The 17,769-nt window shown below is 39.5% G+C and overlaps 1 protein-coding gene across 3 annotated transcripts in view; it reads right to left on the bottom strand.

The window, feature by feature from the left end:
- LOC131239925 (serine/threonine-protein kinase STY13) overlaps positions 1-17,416 on the bottom strand; it is a 28,640-nt gene extending 11,224 nt beyond the window's left edge. For 2 of the 3 annotated variants that reach the window (XM_058237861.1, XM_058237860.1), the window contains exons 1-3: positions 17,177-17,415; positions 15,481-15,613; positions 15,011-15,206 (exon numbers count right to left, since the gene is read on the bottom strand). In XM_058237861.1, the coding sequence (XP_058093844.1) occupies positions 15,011-15,206; positions 15,481-15,613; positions 17,177-17,319 (472 nt within the window). In that variant the 5' untranslated portion in view covers positions 17,320-17,415. Of the gene's footprint in view, positions 1-15,010; positions 15,207-15,480; positions 15,614-17,176 lie in introns of all 3 variants that reach the window. The other variant, XM_058237862.1, reaches the window with a different exon arrangement.
- Positions 17,417-17,769: the final 353 nt, after the last annotated feature.

Genomic DNA, 17,769 nt, shown 5'->3' on the forward strand with positions numbered 1-17,769 from the left:
TGTCAATGGGCCGGGCTCAGGCCTGGAAAATAGAAATTTTTTATAGGCTCCGCCCATCAAGCCTGGCCCAAACAGTTCAAAATCCGCGCCAAAGCCAAACCAGGCCCACCCCGCTGACAGCCCTAATTGGACATAGAGTAGGTAGAGGGTACCTGGTTAGAGTAAAGAAATGTTCACATAGTCATTGAGAGGGGCACACTAAGGCACATGATAGGGTCTTAACGGCAAACTGAATAGTAGAGGCTGAGGTAGAGTGGCAAAAAGTGAACATGATGCAACGAAGGATCATTGTTAAATTCTTAAATCTCCATTCATTAATTCATACACTGTCTTGTTGATGCATTGAAGCTCTGGAGATGGCTTCCAAGACTTTGACATCAGATGCTCTTGGTCTAAGTAAGGCTGGTCCATGCCATCTCATCCCAGCCTTTCTCTTTCACATGGATCATCGATAAAGGTGCCAATGATTGCATGACCGGTTAGCACCATCTTTTGTCTTCTTTTATTCTTTTACATTTCACGAAGTCAGCCTAGCTGATGGGTCCTCTACTCCAATATCAATGTGAGGAAAAGTTGAAATCACTTCTTCCATAACTTTCTCTCAGTTCTACAATTCCCCACTTTCCATGAAATCCTCTTTGTTGGTATCTAACCAAAGATCTGAATTGTTGTGTACCTTCTTTTCATTCCTCATGTAATTCAGTGGACTTGAGGATGAAGTACTAGGTGGGGTTCCCGAGGAGCAAAGTCGATACCTTCTTAGTCTGAGTAAAGGTTCAAAATAGGCCTTGTGGTCATTTCATTCTAAAGAAGACTTTAAAATCTGACTCTTAAGATTTGGACACACTACCATATCTGGCATTCATCCATTCATTCTCTCTCACTTACATTCCTTCAGTTGTCCTTAGTTTCCATGTGAAGCTTTCCAGTCAGTGAAACATACTCAAATTATTTTCCCACTGAAACAAACAAGGCATTCTACTCCTCTTGAGCTAGTGTATATTGATGTTTGGGAGCTCGACCCCATTATTCAGTGCATGGCTACAAATCCTTTCTGTCCTCGATCAATTATTACTGGAAAATTACTTGGTTTTATCTCCTAAAATCTAAAGGTGAAGTGCCATCTATTTTGAAAATATTTCATGAAATGGTGTCTTGATTTGATTTGAAGATATTCATGTTCTAATAATGCTAAAGAGTCATCGTTTATCTTACTTGCAGGAATACAGCACCTATTCTCAGTATTCTTGTCTTTATGCACCTTTAATAGAGTGGAGTTGCCGCGAGATAGACACCTTAATATTTCATATCATGTTGTTTTAATTTGATTTTAAGATAACTTGTTCATGTTTTCACAATGCTAAAGAGTCATCTCTTATCTTACTAGCAAGAATATGGCATCTACTTTCACTTGCAGTTGCACCTCAATAGAGTGGAGCAGCCAAGTGCGAGAAAAACATTTGCTTGAGGTTATGCATGTTCTTCTTACCAATATGCATTTCCCCAGAGCTTTTTCAATTGACATACTTTACATGTTATCTAATAAATCATTGCCTCATGTTTTATGTAGTTCTTCTCCATTGCATATTCTCCTCCCTACACTCCCTGTTTGTTCTTGCCTCCTTGTGCACTTGGTCTTGTTGCATTTTCAATAATGAGGTTCCTGCTAGGAACAAGCTAAACAACGAATACGTTAAATGCATTTTTTCAGGTATAATACAAGAGAAAATGGGTAAAAGTATTATAATCCTTCTCACTGCGGTAAGGTTCTCATATATAAGGATTCATATCTTTTGAAAACCATGTCCCACTTTTCTCATGAGCGGAAGGCAATTTCTGACCCTCATTTGCCTCACAGGGATAGGGAAAGTGTGAAGAAAGTAACCTCAGATGTATCCCATCTCTATGGATTCACATCTTTTTTAAATTGTGCCCCACTTTTCTCGTATGTGAAGGCAATTTCTGACCCTCATTTACCTTAGGAGGATAGAGTAAGTGTAAAGAAAGTAACCTCAGATTTATCCCTTCCTGTGGTGATAAATGACCTTCCCATCATGAATGTTGCCTCCTCTAGAAACAATAAGCGTATTGCGTATGTTGCTTCTGAAAGCAAGGAATATGCTGAGCATGTTGCCTCTACAGGCATTGAGGGATACTGATGAGAACATCCGAGCACCACACCAAATGAGGAAGGTTGAGCCAGTCTCCTTATGGCTAGACGACCATTACATGGGGCCCACTTGGCCCAATTCACATTCCTATCCATGTTGAAGACCCCATGTGTATATTCGTGCATCTTTGAAGACCCTACACTGAGAAGATGCACATGGGTTGCATTGTAACATCTCGGAAAAATCCGTACAAGGCCCGAGTACCACCTCAGGCAAAAATCCCTAAGGACCATACCCTGTAGAAATTAGACAAAAATTTAGTTAAGTACTAAAATAAATAATCGATGGATTTGGCTCGAACCACTATCTATGCAAATGGCAAGACCCAAAACCGTCAAAATCACTAACTCAACACTACTTAAAAACCTAGGAAGAATCCTAAAAGCCGGTTGCTCTCGGGAGCACATTGAAACTCCGTATCGGACCTAGACCGCACGTCGAAAGTCCGATGACCGCGAAACTATAGGATTATGACTGTCTTATTGAGCTTGACAACCATCGCGGGAACCGAGCCCAAATAATGTCCAAAAACGCACATCTTGAGCCCTGAGCAAAGTGCGTGAGAAGCGCGAATACATTTGGAAAATACATTGAAAAGTGAATTGGGCCATTGGCTTGCGGGCGAAATTGAAGATTTCAGACCGTCAGTTTCTGACTGAACTGCACCCATGGATCAGGGAAATTTCCCTGCACATATCTGTATACTTGTGGCTCTGATCGAGTGACAACGACCGTTGATCTGACACGGATCCTCCTCGGTCGATCTGCTAATCCAATCGTACCGAAATCATAACCTGGCTTAGATCCATGGTCAGGGAACTTACTCCATGCCATAGGTGAGTAATGGACCTCCAGATGAGCCCCGTCTGGCCGAAATAGGCACCTTTTGGTTATAACCTAAGTATACCATGGCCCTGGGGCCATTAGCATCAGTTTTAGGCCTATTTAAAGGTCTTAAATCACCTCATTCCCATTCCATACGAATTTCTCTAACCCTAGGAGAGAGAAGAGAGAAAAGAGTGAGGAGAGGAGAGAGAGTTCGGGAGATCGTTGCTGGGATTCACTCCCACTACTCCACATGCTGATTCACCTCCCCACCATCGCTACGCGAACCATTTCAACTACGATTTGGGTAAGAAATCCTAACTCTAATCTTGATTTAGGAATCCAAATAGAGTAATCGACGAAATAGTTAACCTATTTCAATGTTTAGGTACCCGTTGTTCTGTGTTTGGAAGCGTAGGATTCGAACCGAGTTCGAAACGAGTATTCTGACGAAAGGTGCGGATTATAAACTTTTAGGTTATGGTTTTCAAGGCTTTCAATGTCAGCAATGATTTGTGTCTAACTTGATTGCTGCCATATGATATTAGTTGCGACGTTTTTAACAAATTATACATGTGTGAACTATGTTGAATATATGATGCATTCCATGTGTTTGTTGAAATGTTTGAATGAATATGAGATTGTGATTTGTGCTTGTCATGATTTCTAATCTAAGATCCATGTTTTTTATATGCTTTATAACCGATGTTGTGTAATGAATTGCTATGGTTCATGTCGTAACTCATCTAGTCTATGAATTTAGTAATGTGTAGTTTAAGTGTTTGATAAAATGTCCGAATGGGAAATTGTTGATGAATTGTATTTAATAAGAGTATTGAGATAGGATTCTCAATTACCTTATCTATATGTATAGCTTCTTTCGTGTAATCTTAATTTCGACTACACAAATTTATGGATGAAATGCAATATTTGGTAACATGTTCAATGTGTTCGATGAAATGCTCAAATGAGAGTTGTATTTGGAATGTTGTTAAATGCTGATATGCTTACCACATGCGTCTATTCATTGTATCTGAGTAAGATTGGGACTACAACATAGTCCAGGCGATTGGTAACAATTCCCGTATGGGTGGCCAAATTAGTCTCGCCCCACTTGATATGTTCGGTGAATCTGGGTCGTACGATGATTGCGTGGAGTGCTTATGCACTCCATGTCGATTAACTCAGCGTGCGCTCGTACCAATCGAACTTGTCTAATAAACCGATTGGCCTATTATGTGTTTACCATGTATGGACACTACTGCTTGAATCTAAGGTACCACTTACCAATGTAAAGACCCGTTTCAACCATGGTACCTCGATCCGCTAAGACTTATGAGTCGGGCATGGTGGTATGGGACACCGTGGTCGAGCTGTCGGCCTACGCTGGGGTGACGAGTCTCCCCTAGTGACCAGTGAGCAACCCAAAAACTCGTGAGCCGAATACGGTGGTATGGGACACTGTATTCGAGCTGTCGACCTACGCTGAGGTGACAAGCCTCCCTGTAGTGACCTCGAGTATAAACTCTTGAATTTGCCTATCCACTGCTTTCATTAAGGGTGATGCCCTACAACTTGTCTTTCGTATGTGATTAATTAGGATTGACAACCCTAGATGGATCCCCGTTTGGGTTATTGATGTAAAGGGAGGTACCTTAGCTTCCCGAATCTGCTGTATGAATAAGCCTAATTAAGTACTTAGCTAACACGACCATGCACCACATTGCATGTGCTTTGGCGTAGAAGTGCACGTTTAGGGAGTTTGTCATGCGCGAATGGTTGACGGAGTCGCTTGTGAGGGAGCTTCATGTGAGGGCATGCATCATTACAGCATACCATCCTTGCATTAATAAGACTACTTGGGATATGATTGTTGTACTGCTTGACTGAATTGATAACATGTTAACCTTTGCCTTATAGTACCACTGAGTTGATCACTCACTCCCACTCTTGGACGGTGTTTTAAAACACCAACCAGACTCTGGTTTAGATGCAGGTGATGCCGGAGTCTATGTTGCTGATCTGGACTTCATAGATGATGAGGAGGAATTCTCCTATGTTCAGCTATCAAGCGGGTCTATGTAGACCTCGTGCTGATTCGACGAGATTACAGGGATATATGAATTAGTCGAACACTTTACCATTTGGCATTTTGTATATTTTGAAACAACCTTTGTATATATTAAACCCTGTTACATCATCATACTCTGGAGGTTGTATAACATTTACCGTTCTGAGATACCTATATTTCAGTCTTCCGCTGCTTAATTTAATTACATCTGGAGTATGATATGCTGTTTTAGTATAATCCCACTCATGTTTAAGACGTTAATATGGACAACATTTAAACATCATTATCCATGTTGCATAAGTGATGCGTTGGATCTCGAAAGTTGAGCTTTGCTCGACCCTCGAAATCCGAGGCGTTACATGCATATAGGAGATTGATGGACACATCGGATCGCTAGATCGAGTGGACATGATGATCGGACTGTTGGATCATCATCATCGGATATTTTGATCGTGGACCCCCTTGGGCCAAGAAATAGTTTAGTTGCTTAGATTGTTTACATGTTTCGTTATTTTTTATATACCTTATATTCGTGTTGAGATTAGGAACTTTGGAACAACTTTTAATTTATTAAGCGTCTTTATGTTGAGAATCTTATCTGAGAGCATCTTTTTGTAAAAGATCTTTTTTGATACTATAAAAGAGAAAGATAGGTGTATGAAGCCCTAATGCCATTATCTTGAGGAGAAAAAAAAAGCTTCGTGTTTTCTCTTTTTCATGTGATTTGAAGAATACTCCATGTGATTTGGAGCTTGGGTGTGGTATGATTACATTCCCTATTCAACAATGGTGTAAGGCTTCCATCTATCATCTTCCTTCTCTCTTCTTTTCTATCCAGAAGAGGTATTTTTCCAAAAACTTCATTTCTCTTCTTCCCATCCTATCCAAAACCATCAAAATCATCTTTTTCTTCAACTTTTCATCATCTAATTTTAACCCCAACCGAAATCAACCATTAAGGACCCCAAAACCCTAGCCAACGACCCACACGTGTGAGCCCCTAGGCTGACCGTACGGACAACCACTCAATCTGTTAATTTCTCATTGCTTCCCCCATCAAAACCCCTTGATTCCTCATCCATAAACCTACCCTAAACCCTAGATTCTCAACTTTCTATTTTTCCCGATTTCTAAAAACCCTAATTCTAAAATCCCAAATTTCCATGAACCCTAATTTTCCAAATTTCAAAATTTCTCCTTCCTAACCTTAATCATAAAACCTACAAGTCAGTCCCTAGAGTGTGGAACGTGCCTATGTTAAATTGGAAGTTTTATCCTTCCATCGGGCCTAGTTTTAACGATTTATTTGATTTCTTAACATACGGGCATGTGATTTAGGTTAAATCAGATTTTATTTCCTATTGTTTACTCTTAATTACTTGGTAGGTTGGCATCTTTTGTTAATTGAATTACTTTATGGACTCTTTCTTAATCTCCACGTTGCATGCTAGCATTAAATCATGTGTCCTACATAAAATTTGGTATCAAAGCCAGGTTTAGCATAGGATTTTTGTGTTGCACTTAGGTTAGAGTCACATCTAGGGTTAGTAGAGCATATATTGCACATAGGATTTGAGATCATATTGCTGAATTTTGTTCCTAGTTTGGAATATCCCATTGCTGAATTTTCAGCTAGCGTTTTCCACTTATAGCACTGCTGAATTTTCAACGTAATACCCTCAGATTGTCACCTTGCTAAATTTTCAGTTAGTAATTTTCAAATTACACTTTTGCTGAATTTTCAGTTTGCAATTTTCAAATTACACTTTAGCTGAATTTTCGGTTTGGTACTCTCATATTACAGTCCTACTAAATTTTCAACATAATATTTTAGAGTGACAACTTGCTGAATTTTCATATTAGTGTTTCTAGTGTTTCCAACTTGATCTCTAGGTTGGTTTATCATTGTCATAAAATTACCCTAGGATCTAAGTTTCCCTTTTGGAGTTACCTTGTGTATGCCCACTCATTCTGAACGTGACTTTGGTTTACATCCCACTATGAATCTACAGCAGATTGTCAAGGCTCTTAATGCTATCAACCACCGTCTGACATTGAAGCGCACAATAGGACCACTGCGACTCAATTGACTGTGACCAATGCGCGTGTCGATCAGCTTGAAGCCTCCCTTCAAGCGAACCCCAACACTGGGGAAGATGTCCAATCACAAGTCAAGGATCAAATTGAAAGAGTTTAGACTATACCACTTGCAATTGTTAGCCACGTCTTAAGTCATATTGTAGAAAGTAATGATTGGCGTAGGAATTCAATTTTCCACACTTATATCAAGCGTGGTGACAAAAACTGCAAGGTGATCATTGATAGTGGCAGTTGCATCAATGTAGTCTCTGCTAGCACCATGGGCCGCTTAGGTATGCTAGTCATTCCTCACCCTCGGCCCTATCGAGTCTCATGAGTTGATGCGTCTTCGATTCTGGTTTCTCAGCATTGTTCCATTCCCATCCAATTTGGTTCTTATGCAAACACGCTGTGGTGTGATGTTTTGCCTATGGATATAGGGCACATCATTTTAGGCAAGCCTTGGTCGTATGACAGGAACGCAACACTATTCAATCACTCGAATACGTGTTTGTTTCTGTATTAAAGCAAAAGGATTATCTTGAAGCCTCTCCCACCCAAAAGCACCTTAGAAAAGGAGGACGTCAAGAAACATGGTCCTGAAGATGTGACAAAACTCCAGCTTGAATATCTTCCTATAATTAATGCCAAAGAGTCTGAAAGAGAGACTAAAACTGATTCGACGTTGTATGCCCACGTGGCAAGTGAGGTCATACCTAAGATTATTATGGAGATGCCACCTGAGGTTATACCTGAGGGTAGTGTAGAGTTACCATCTGAGGTGAGTTCGGTATTGGAGGAGTCTAGTGTTGTTATTCCAGAGGACATACTGGATGAACTTACACCCGTGTGGGACATTCATGTGTTGACTCTACCAAACCTTTATCACGATCAAATGAGTCTCGGGGAGGAAGTAGATCTGAAAAGACAAGAAGATGAGCCTAAGACCTCTATGGATTGCATACCCATGTCAATGTTCCATAAGCTTTCAGAGCCTGCACATGCATCTACATGACATATGCATGACTTGCATATGGAGATTAGAAAAAAGAATCAATATAAGTAATGAAACATACAAAATGATTGTTTACTCACATCATACGTTTAAGGAGTTTGTTATGGGTGATGAAGTCATAATTAAAATACATCTAAAAAGGTTTTCACAGGGAACTATAAAAAACTTACAAGCTTGTAACGCTAGACCGTATAAAATCTTGAAAAGACTGGGTCCAAATGCTTACTTGATAAATCTTCCACCTAACATGGGTATCAATTCCACATGTAATGTAGAAGATCTTGTACCGTTTCACGGACCTTCCCCTAACCCTCACATGAACTTTGATGATGATACCCCTGACCTATCCCATAACCCATGGCCATTACCTAACCCCTCTTCTCAACATTTACCACCCGTACCATCCATACTTACGAGAAGATAGGAGATAGAGAATATCTTAGATGAAGAAGCGGTTTCCACACGACATAAACGTTACCAGGAGCAGTGTTCGAAATATCGGTATCGCACAATGTATCGCACCCTTGAGATACAGATACGTATCGGTTATCGCACGGGATATATCATTTGTATCGCATAGTTTATCGCACTTTTTGGGAAACATGGGAAAACATTGGGAAAATGGTTGAATTTTTTAATGAAACTTTGGGGATTGTTAAAAAACCCCTTAATACACACTTTTAAATCATAACATCTCAAAAAAAATATACACATAATAAGTTTTCTTTGTATAGGGTCCTAAGCCATGCGATGTTTAACTAAACTAATGCAACTATATTAAAAATGGATGCATGATATTTATAAATATATTATAGTCATGTATGAAAACACAACCAATTCATTGAAAAGACAAAGAATAACTGAAAAAGTAAAATTTGAGAAATATACTTATGATTAATGGGGATATGAAGTGAAGTCACCAAGTTCTGAAGGGCCCACCATGATGTACGTGTTGTATCCACACCGTCCATCCATTTGAAGATATCATTTTAGGCCATGAGAAAAAGAATGAGTTAGATCCAAAGCTCAAGTGGACCCCACCACAGAAAACAGTGGAGAGAGTGACGCCCACCATTAAAAATTTCTAAGGGCCACAAAAGTCTTTGATCAAGCTGAAAGTTGTTTTTTCCCTTTTTTCATGTTTGACTTAACTTATAAACAGGTTGGATCTCAGATAAACATCATAGTGGACCCATGATCAGGGTTTCAAGGGTGGGCGTCCCTCTCCCCACTGTTTTCTATGGTGGGGTCCACTCCAGATTTGGATCTGACCCATTCTTTGTCTCATGCCGTAATATGATCTAGCCAAATGGATGGACGGTGTAGATACAACACATACATCATGGTGGACCACACAGAACTTGGTGACGTCACTTTAGTAGCTGGCCTGGCTACGCGTCCAGAGAATCCAAGGACGCGGATTTCCTGCGCAAGCCATTTGCAAGAAGATCCGGCGCTGAAAACTTAAATGGGGCCCAACGTGATGTTTGTGAGTAATCCACTCCGTCCATCCGTTTTTTGAGATCATTTTAGAACAAAGAGCCAAAAATGAACAGGATCCAATTTTCAAATGGGCTGAAAACGTAAGGATTGAACATCCACAGTCGAAATATTCGTGGGGCCATAAAAGTTTTGAATCAGGTTAATATTTGTGATTTCAGTTCATCTCAGATCCGTGGGCCCCGCCATAATGTATTTGTTTCATCCATTCCGTTCATCCATTTTTCATTTTAGTGCCTGATACAAAAAATTATAGGGATATGATCTCATGTGGACCACACCACAGGAAAACAATAATGATTGGATATCCACCATTAAAATCCTTCTAAGGCCCACTGTACTGTTTATTTGACATCCAATCTGTTGATTGGGTCATAAAGACCCAGATGAAGGGAAAAAATAAATATCTAGTTGGATGACAAACAAACATCACTGTGGGCCTTGAAAAGGTTTCAACGGTAGAAATTAACAGTTCCACTGTTTCTTGTGGTATGGTCCACTTGAGTTGTGGATATGGTTCAATTTTGGGCTGAACACCTAAAATGATCGGTAAAAATGAATGGACGGCATGGATAAACCACATGCAATCACGGTGGCCCAACAGAGTTTACTCGGTACGCTTGGAAACGGATTGGCTACTCCACCAGCCAATGGCTGATGGTCGGTGCTCTGTGGGCCCCACCATGATGTATGTGTTTCATCCATGACGTCCATCTATTTTTATATATCATTTTATGATATTACACAAAAAATTAGAAATATTCCAATATCAACTGGACCACATTACAGGTAATAGTGTGGAATGAACGTTGACCATTAAAAACTTTTTGGGGTCCATAAAAGTATTGGATCTAGCTGATATTTGTTTTTTCCCTTCATCTCGCTCTTTATGACCTAATCAATATATTTGATGTCAAATAAAAAGTACAGTGGGCCTTAGGAGGATTTAAATGATGGATATCCAATCACTATTGTTTTCATGTGGTGTGGTCCACCTGAGATTTGTATCCCTCTAGTTTTTCGGATAAAGCCATAAAATGATCTTTAAAAATGTATGAACGGAATGGATGAAATACATACATTATTGTGGGGCCCACAAAGCACCGACCACCATCCACGGGCTAGTGTTAGGGGGAGTATCCAATCTGTTTCCGTCGTTAACGGCCCCAATGCCACGTGACCAGCTTACGTGGGTCCCACCATGATGTATTTTTTATTTCCACACCGTCTATACATTTGAAGAGATCATTTTATGGCATGAGCCAAAAAATGGGTCAGATCCAGAGCTCGAGTGGACCCCACCATAGAAAACAGTGGAAAGAGTGACTCCTTTAAGGTGGGCCCTTAAAATTCCTAAATTTAGGGATCAACCCCTTAAATTAGATGGGAAAACGAATGGATGGCGTGGATAGACTACATACATTAAAGGTTGGCCCAACTGAGTTTATTGAGTACGATAAGAGCGTACTCCGTAACCCACCGCACAATCGAAAACCTCTTTTCACCCATCTCCGCGCCCTTCTTCATTTTCCCTCTCCTTCACGCACGCGGAGGTTTCGACGATCGCGGCGGCGACGATTCTCGTTCTGGAGGAAGGGGTTCCTCAATCTGGCCCAATTTCTCGCCGGAATCTCCGAGAAATCCCCACAGATATATCGTAATGGCCCACCTCCGATCACCAATCTTTGCGGGTACTCTCCGATTTCTCCTTTTTCTCTAATTCAAATTTTTTTTATTCTCCACCCATACGCATGGCGATATCGTGCGATATCGCACGATATATCGTGCGATATCTGAATTTTTGCATTTTTGGTATCTTCCGGGCGTTATCGCCCGGGTATCGTCTCGTTGGGGGCCGATAACAATAATATCGGCCGATAGTATCGATATTTCGAACACTGACCAGGAGTACCTTGTCAAGTGAAATGGCAGACTAAAGTTAGACAGTACGTAGATCACAAAGGCAAAGCTTCAACGACGAGACCCGGATCTCCTTGAGCATCACTACAGCTTTATTTCGCCAGAGGAAAAATCTCCTCAGCCGAGGGGAATTGATGAGAACATCCAAGCACCACACTAGAGGAGGAGAGTTGAGCTAGTCTCCTTATGGCTAGACGACCATTACATGGGGCCCAGCTAACCCAATTCACATTCCTCTAAATTAGCGATTTTCTTTTTTAAATTTCTTGAGGAAAATATTGTCAAATGGTTAGGGATATGCATTAGTGGATGAGATCCACATATTGAGTGAATTTCGGGCCATGGGAGCATTCAAGTAGTCCTAAATTGGCCCAACACTATTCATCGAATTTTATTTTTTCTTCTTCGAAGTTCTTGAGGAAAATGGTTTCAGATGGTTAGGGTAATGCATCAGTGGGATGACTTCAACATATTACATGAATTTAAGCCATTTTGAGGGTATTTGAGTGGTCCTAAATCTGGTTGACACTATTCATTCAAATTTAATTTTTGTATTTTTTCCTCAAATTTCTTGAGGAAAATTGCGGTAAATGGTTAGGGATATGCATTAATGTAATAAGTTACACAGATTACATAAATTTTGGGCTATTTGAGGGCCATTTAAGTAGTTCTAAATCAGCCCGATACTATTCATCTGAACTTAATTTTCTTTTATTCCTAAAATTTCTTTAAGGAAATGGTTTCAAATAGTTAGGGATACACATTACTGGGATGAGTTCCACATATTGCATGAATTTTAGGCCATTATGGGGGCATTGGAGTGGTCCTAAATCGGCCCGACACTATTTATGCGAATTTAACTTTTATTTTTTCTCAAATTTCTTGAGTTTTAGGGATATGCATTAGTGGGATGAGTTTCACAGATTGCATGCATTTTGTGCCATTTTGGGAAAACCCTAACGGTCTTAAATTGGTTGACACTATTCATCCAAATTTAATTTTGAAGTTTTTCCTCAAATTTCTCGAGGGAAATAGTTTTAAATGGTTAGTGATATGCATTTTTGTTATGAGTTCCATAGATTGCATGAATTTTCAGTTGTTTTGGGGGCATTCGAGTGGTCCTAAATTGGCTTGACAATATTCATCCAATTTTAATTTTTAACTTTTTCCTCAAATTTCTTATGGTGACATGATTGGTTAGTAATGCTTTTGTATTTATGTTTTTCATTTAAAATCACTTTATCACTTACTAGTTCACTTCATACTTCATGCATTAACATCTTGCGGACTTGTACAATTTGTATTATGGTTGTTTGAGGTAAAATGGTTATATAATTATAAATATATAATTGTCAAATCCTTAGATTTATGCTCACATAATCATATTTATTAAATCATTGCTATTTAAAATTTAGAAAATTAAATACAAGAATTTTGAAGTCAACTTAAGCCCTCAAGTTAATAAAATCATCAGGCAATCCGAAACAACATTTTACCTAAAAATGACTCGTTAGACCATCATTAACATGTTTAAAATTAGAAAAGAATTACATATTTAGAATCCTCTCTTCTTCTTCTTCTTCTTCTTCTTCTTGTCTTTTTTTTTTTTTTTTTTTTTTTGGACTTTTTCCAATTCTTTTTCATATTTTTTCTTTTAAAAAATCAATTGTTACGGCCCGTAACGATTGAATAGTGGGTCACTACATTGGTAGTTACTGTTATTGAATACCTTTGATGCAAGTGAGTATACACTGTAACATGTAGGTCTAACGGAGCCACTTAGAGATACAAGGCTAAACTTGTTACCCTAGGCTTCACTCAGAAGTATGGGATCAACTACATTTAAAACTTTGCTTTAGTTGCAAAGATAAACTAAGTCAAGGTGCTCCTGTCAGTTGTTACTGATAAGAGTTGGCCCCAAATCAATTGGATGTGAATTATGCATTTTAAAATGGTGATCAATATAAAGAAATCAATATGTTTCCTCCCACTGGTTTCATCTAAAAGGGAGAAAGAACGGAAGATATGTAAACTTAGGAAGACAATTTATGGATTAAAGAAATCTCCAAGAGCATTTTTTAAAGATCGGCTGAAGATATGATTTCAAATATGTATGATAGATTACTTTTTTTGTTAAAATATCAGAAAAAGGTACTATAATTCAACTTGTATATGTTGATGTATTTCCTCATAAGACATGACGAAGAAACATTCTGGACCCATAAAAATCCTTTTTGGGGATATTAAGGACTTTGATCTCTATACCTACTTTCATGGTATTGACATTGCTCATTCAAGCAGATGTATTCAACTATTTATATCTCAGAGAAAGTATGATTTGAATCTCTTGAAGGATAATGAGAAGTTGGGGGCTAAGCTAACTGAAATTAACCGTCACCTAAGGGCAGATGAATGCAATCTCCTAAGTGATTCACCTTCTTATCAAAGGCTTCTTGGGAAGTTTATCTCATGCCGTTGGAGTTGTCAGTCAATGCATACTACTAGCGAACTTCACATGGAAGTTGTCAACAAGACTCTTGTTATCTCTGGGCTTCTCCAGGGAAGGGCATTTTAAGCATTACAATTTCTATGTATATGCGTATTCATATGCCAATTCAGCTTGTTCTCCTAAAGATAGAAGGTTGACCACTGGTTATAATGTTTATGTTGGAGGTGATTTATTCACATGGAAGAGTAAGAAGCAAACTATGGTTTCTAGATTGGGTACTAAGCTGAATATTGTGCCAGTACTTGTACCATTTGTAAGTTAGTGTGGTTGAAGACCTTTATGTCAAAGCTTGGTTTTATCACTCTTTAAAAAAATAATTTTAAAAAAAATAAAAATAAAAATAAAAATAAAAAAAGGAAGAAGAAGAAGAAGAATCAGTCCTTTTGATAACCAAACAGGCATTCATATTTCGTCCAACCCCAAATTCCATGAATGAACTAAGTTTCTAGAGGTGGATTTTAACCTTAGTTGGGGCAAGGTGATTTCCGAAGAAGTCTGTACCTCATCTGTGAAATCGGAAGGTCAACTAGCTGACATTTTTAGTAGGTCACTTAAAAGAGATCATCCATTAGCTTGGGGAGTACCATATGTTGTATATAGTATATATGGATAGAGTTGTAATTTCCTTTTGCTTGAGGGCATTTATGGTATTTCGCATGTACCTTTATTAACACTCTCCTTTGAGGGAGAGTATTAATACTCTCCTTTGAGGTTGCTTTTCCCCCCATAGTTATGACTGTAAAACTCAAGGTATGAAGGATGCATAAATGGGTAATAACCATATCTGAAGTGTAAGAAGTGAGAACATAAATATTCACATTCATGAGAGAGAGAGAGAGTAGAGGGCCTTTTGCAATACAATGAAAAGTAAAAGCCATGTTCACATATGTTAGTGTTTTATGAATAAAATCAGTGATTACCTGGTTTCAGATCACGGTGGATAATGCCATGCGAATGTAAGCATTCCATTGCTCGAGAGATGTCCAACGCAAAGCCAACGGCTACATGCATGTCCAAGCACCTAGGCCGCATATTCAGCATGTATTTACGCAATGATCCACCCAATAAAAGTTCAGTCACAACTACCATGACAGGCTCCATACATGCTCCAATAAACTGTCAGCAGGCCATGTAGCAGTTATTGTCACCTTTCATATGGCTATGCATGCATAAATGAGATGCTAGTATGCCAATCGGTGGAAAGAAAAAAAACACTATAAGATCTGATGGAAAGCAATCTTCTCATGAATGTCACATCTCATAATTTATAATTTCTTGACTTCACAGAAATTGGAGACATGTTTAGCACCTCAAGCCTTATAGAGTAACTTTCCAACAGTTAGAATCATGTACTTGAACCCTACAATTACACACAGATCCAAAAACCAACCTTCACCAGGTTCTTGTGTTGAACTCTGGAAAGCATTGCAACCTCCCTTGTGAAGCGGGCCTCTCTCTTAGCCACCTCCTCAGGGCCATCTCCTTTGTGAACAATTTTGATGGCCACATTCTGATTCCTGTACCTGAAAAACATCCACCAACAAGCATACCATCTGTCAAACAGAAGGAACACTTGAGGCTTGTAGTTTTGCCCAACATGGATGGGACTCACCCAGCTGCGCAGTTGGATGATCTGAACTATTCTGGTGGACCCTGTTATAAATGGCCCATGGAATTCAAAAAATCACACCTACACTGGTAAAAGGACATTTTGCTTGTTCAGTGTGGAATGTTGGCTATTACTGCTTTTAATGGTCATTTAAATGCCACCAATTTGGATGATCTGAATCATAGTTACCAGGAAGCTATTTTCTCATTGCAAACAGCCATACTTGGTGAGGTGCGCTCCAGTGGTACTGCTACCACTGTAAGGTTATGGTGGTACCAGGCAGATGCAGAGCCCAGGTGCTGTATGTATCACATCTAAACCTTCCATCAGATGCATCATGTTATCCCAAGGTCCCGAAAATCAGTTCAACCCAAAATTCTGGTAGGCCACAGCACAGGGAACAAGGTGGGAGGGGATGCCTGCCCTTGATTGTCATTGGGTCCACCTGAGCTTCAGAACAGACTGATTTTTGTCCTGACCATTCATCCAAGGCAGATGAAGCATCTGTATGGCCTAGATTCCATATGCAAAAGACGGTGGGACCCCCATGAAAATGAAGGGTGGACTCCCCTTCCAACTTGTCCCCTGTGCTGCTGCCGACCTGAGTTTCCACTTAGGGTGATTCTTTGGGACCTTGAAGTAACATCAGGCAATGCATCTGATGGACAGGTCAGATGTCTAAATACATCACGTAGGCCCCATTTTTGCACATTACAACCAAAGTGCAACCTTAATTGGGCAATGACGGTTCGATTGATGAATGGTGCTTTGCATAGAGAAAACAAAGAGAATTCTTTGGCATGTATCCATGCTTGCAACGATACAATGAATTAGGAAAACCACAACAACCGTAATTCAAACAACAGATCTGAATCTTTGAATGTTGTTTTGCATACAGCCCAGGGTTCGATTATTTCCGGGATAATGGAGCTGAATCAATTTGCAGGGTTGAAGAAGGAAGATCTTGTCGGTGAGCAGGGCTGTGTGTACAAACACATACACATTTACATAAATACATGGTCCAGATTGTCCAGTGACTTTTGACTGTGGACCATCCATGCTCAGGCCAACAAGATGGATGGTTCGGATCACCTGTGCAGCCAAGCAGGTGAACTGGCAATCTTCAATCACCGTAAACACCTCAAGCGAAGGATCCACACGACCATAATTCATCAATAACCCACAATAGACCAAGAAGTGGAAAGTAAATCGGATCCACTCATAGACACTGAAGAAAACACGGCCAATATGGATAGCGCTCCAAAAAAATAAAAAATAAAAAATAAAAAATAAAAATAAACTAAGGGCCGCGTTTGGCTGCAAAAGTGAAATTGAATTGCGAACATTCAGTTTAATATCAAGCAAATGACAAAAATGATGGTGATTGATGTTTCTACGGAAGCGAATTGCAATTCAATTTGATAGTGCAACCAAACGAGCCCTGACGAGAAGTAGGAAAAGAAATAACAGAACTTACTTTCCTTCATAGACTTTGGCATGAGCTCCTTCTCCAATCTTGGGACCAACAAACAGATGCTTGGGATCAACTAACCACTTTGGATCCAAAGAGAATTCCTTAGCAGCAGCAGAAGAAGAATCAGAAGAGAAGAAGGTTTCCATTTCTAAGAGGAAGTAAGCATCGATCGATTCGAATGGAGGAAACAGTAAGAACACCCAAAGCCCATACTCTGCAGCCTTCACTCCATCTCTGCTTGCTTACCTCATAAGTTACATGTTACTACTCGGGCTGTGTATGACGCTTGATGTGCACGCACTCACAAATTGTACACGCGTCATATATTGACTCAAATAAAGCCGGCCAGATTGTGCATTACCCTATTCAAAAGTAATAGTGTCCCAAGATCAGATTCGTTGAACAGTCCTAGCCTCTGATTCGTGGACACAGGACCATTGGATTTTTTCATTCTTAACCGTCCAAAATATGTCCATCAATCAGATATTTTGACAATCATGTAAACTTAAATTTTGGTTCATAATACATCTGCAGTTGGTTCCGTAATTTGGACGGTTTATTTTGGAAATTATATTCCAATTTTGAAATTTCAAAGT

The sequence above is a fragment of the Magnolia sinica genome, chromosome 3 (assembly GCF_029962835.1).
Source record: "Magnolia sinica isolate HGM2019 chromosome 3, MsV1, whole genome shotgun sequence".
Lineage (NCBI taxonomy): Eukaryota > Viridiplantae > Streptophyta > Magnoliopsida > Magnoliales > Magnoliaceae > Magnolia > Magnolia sinica.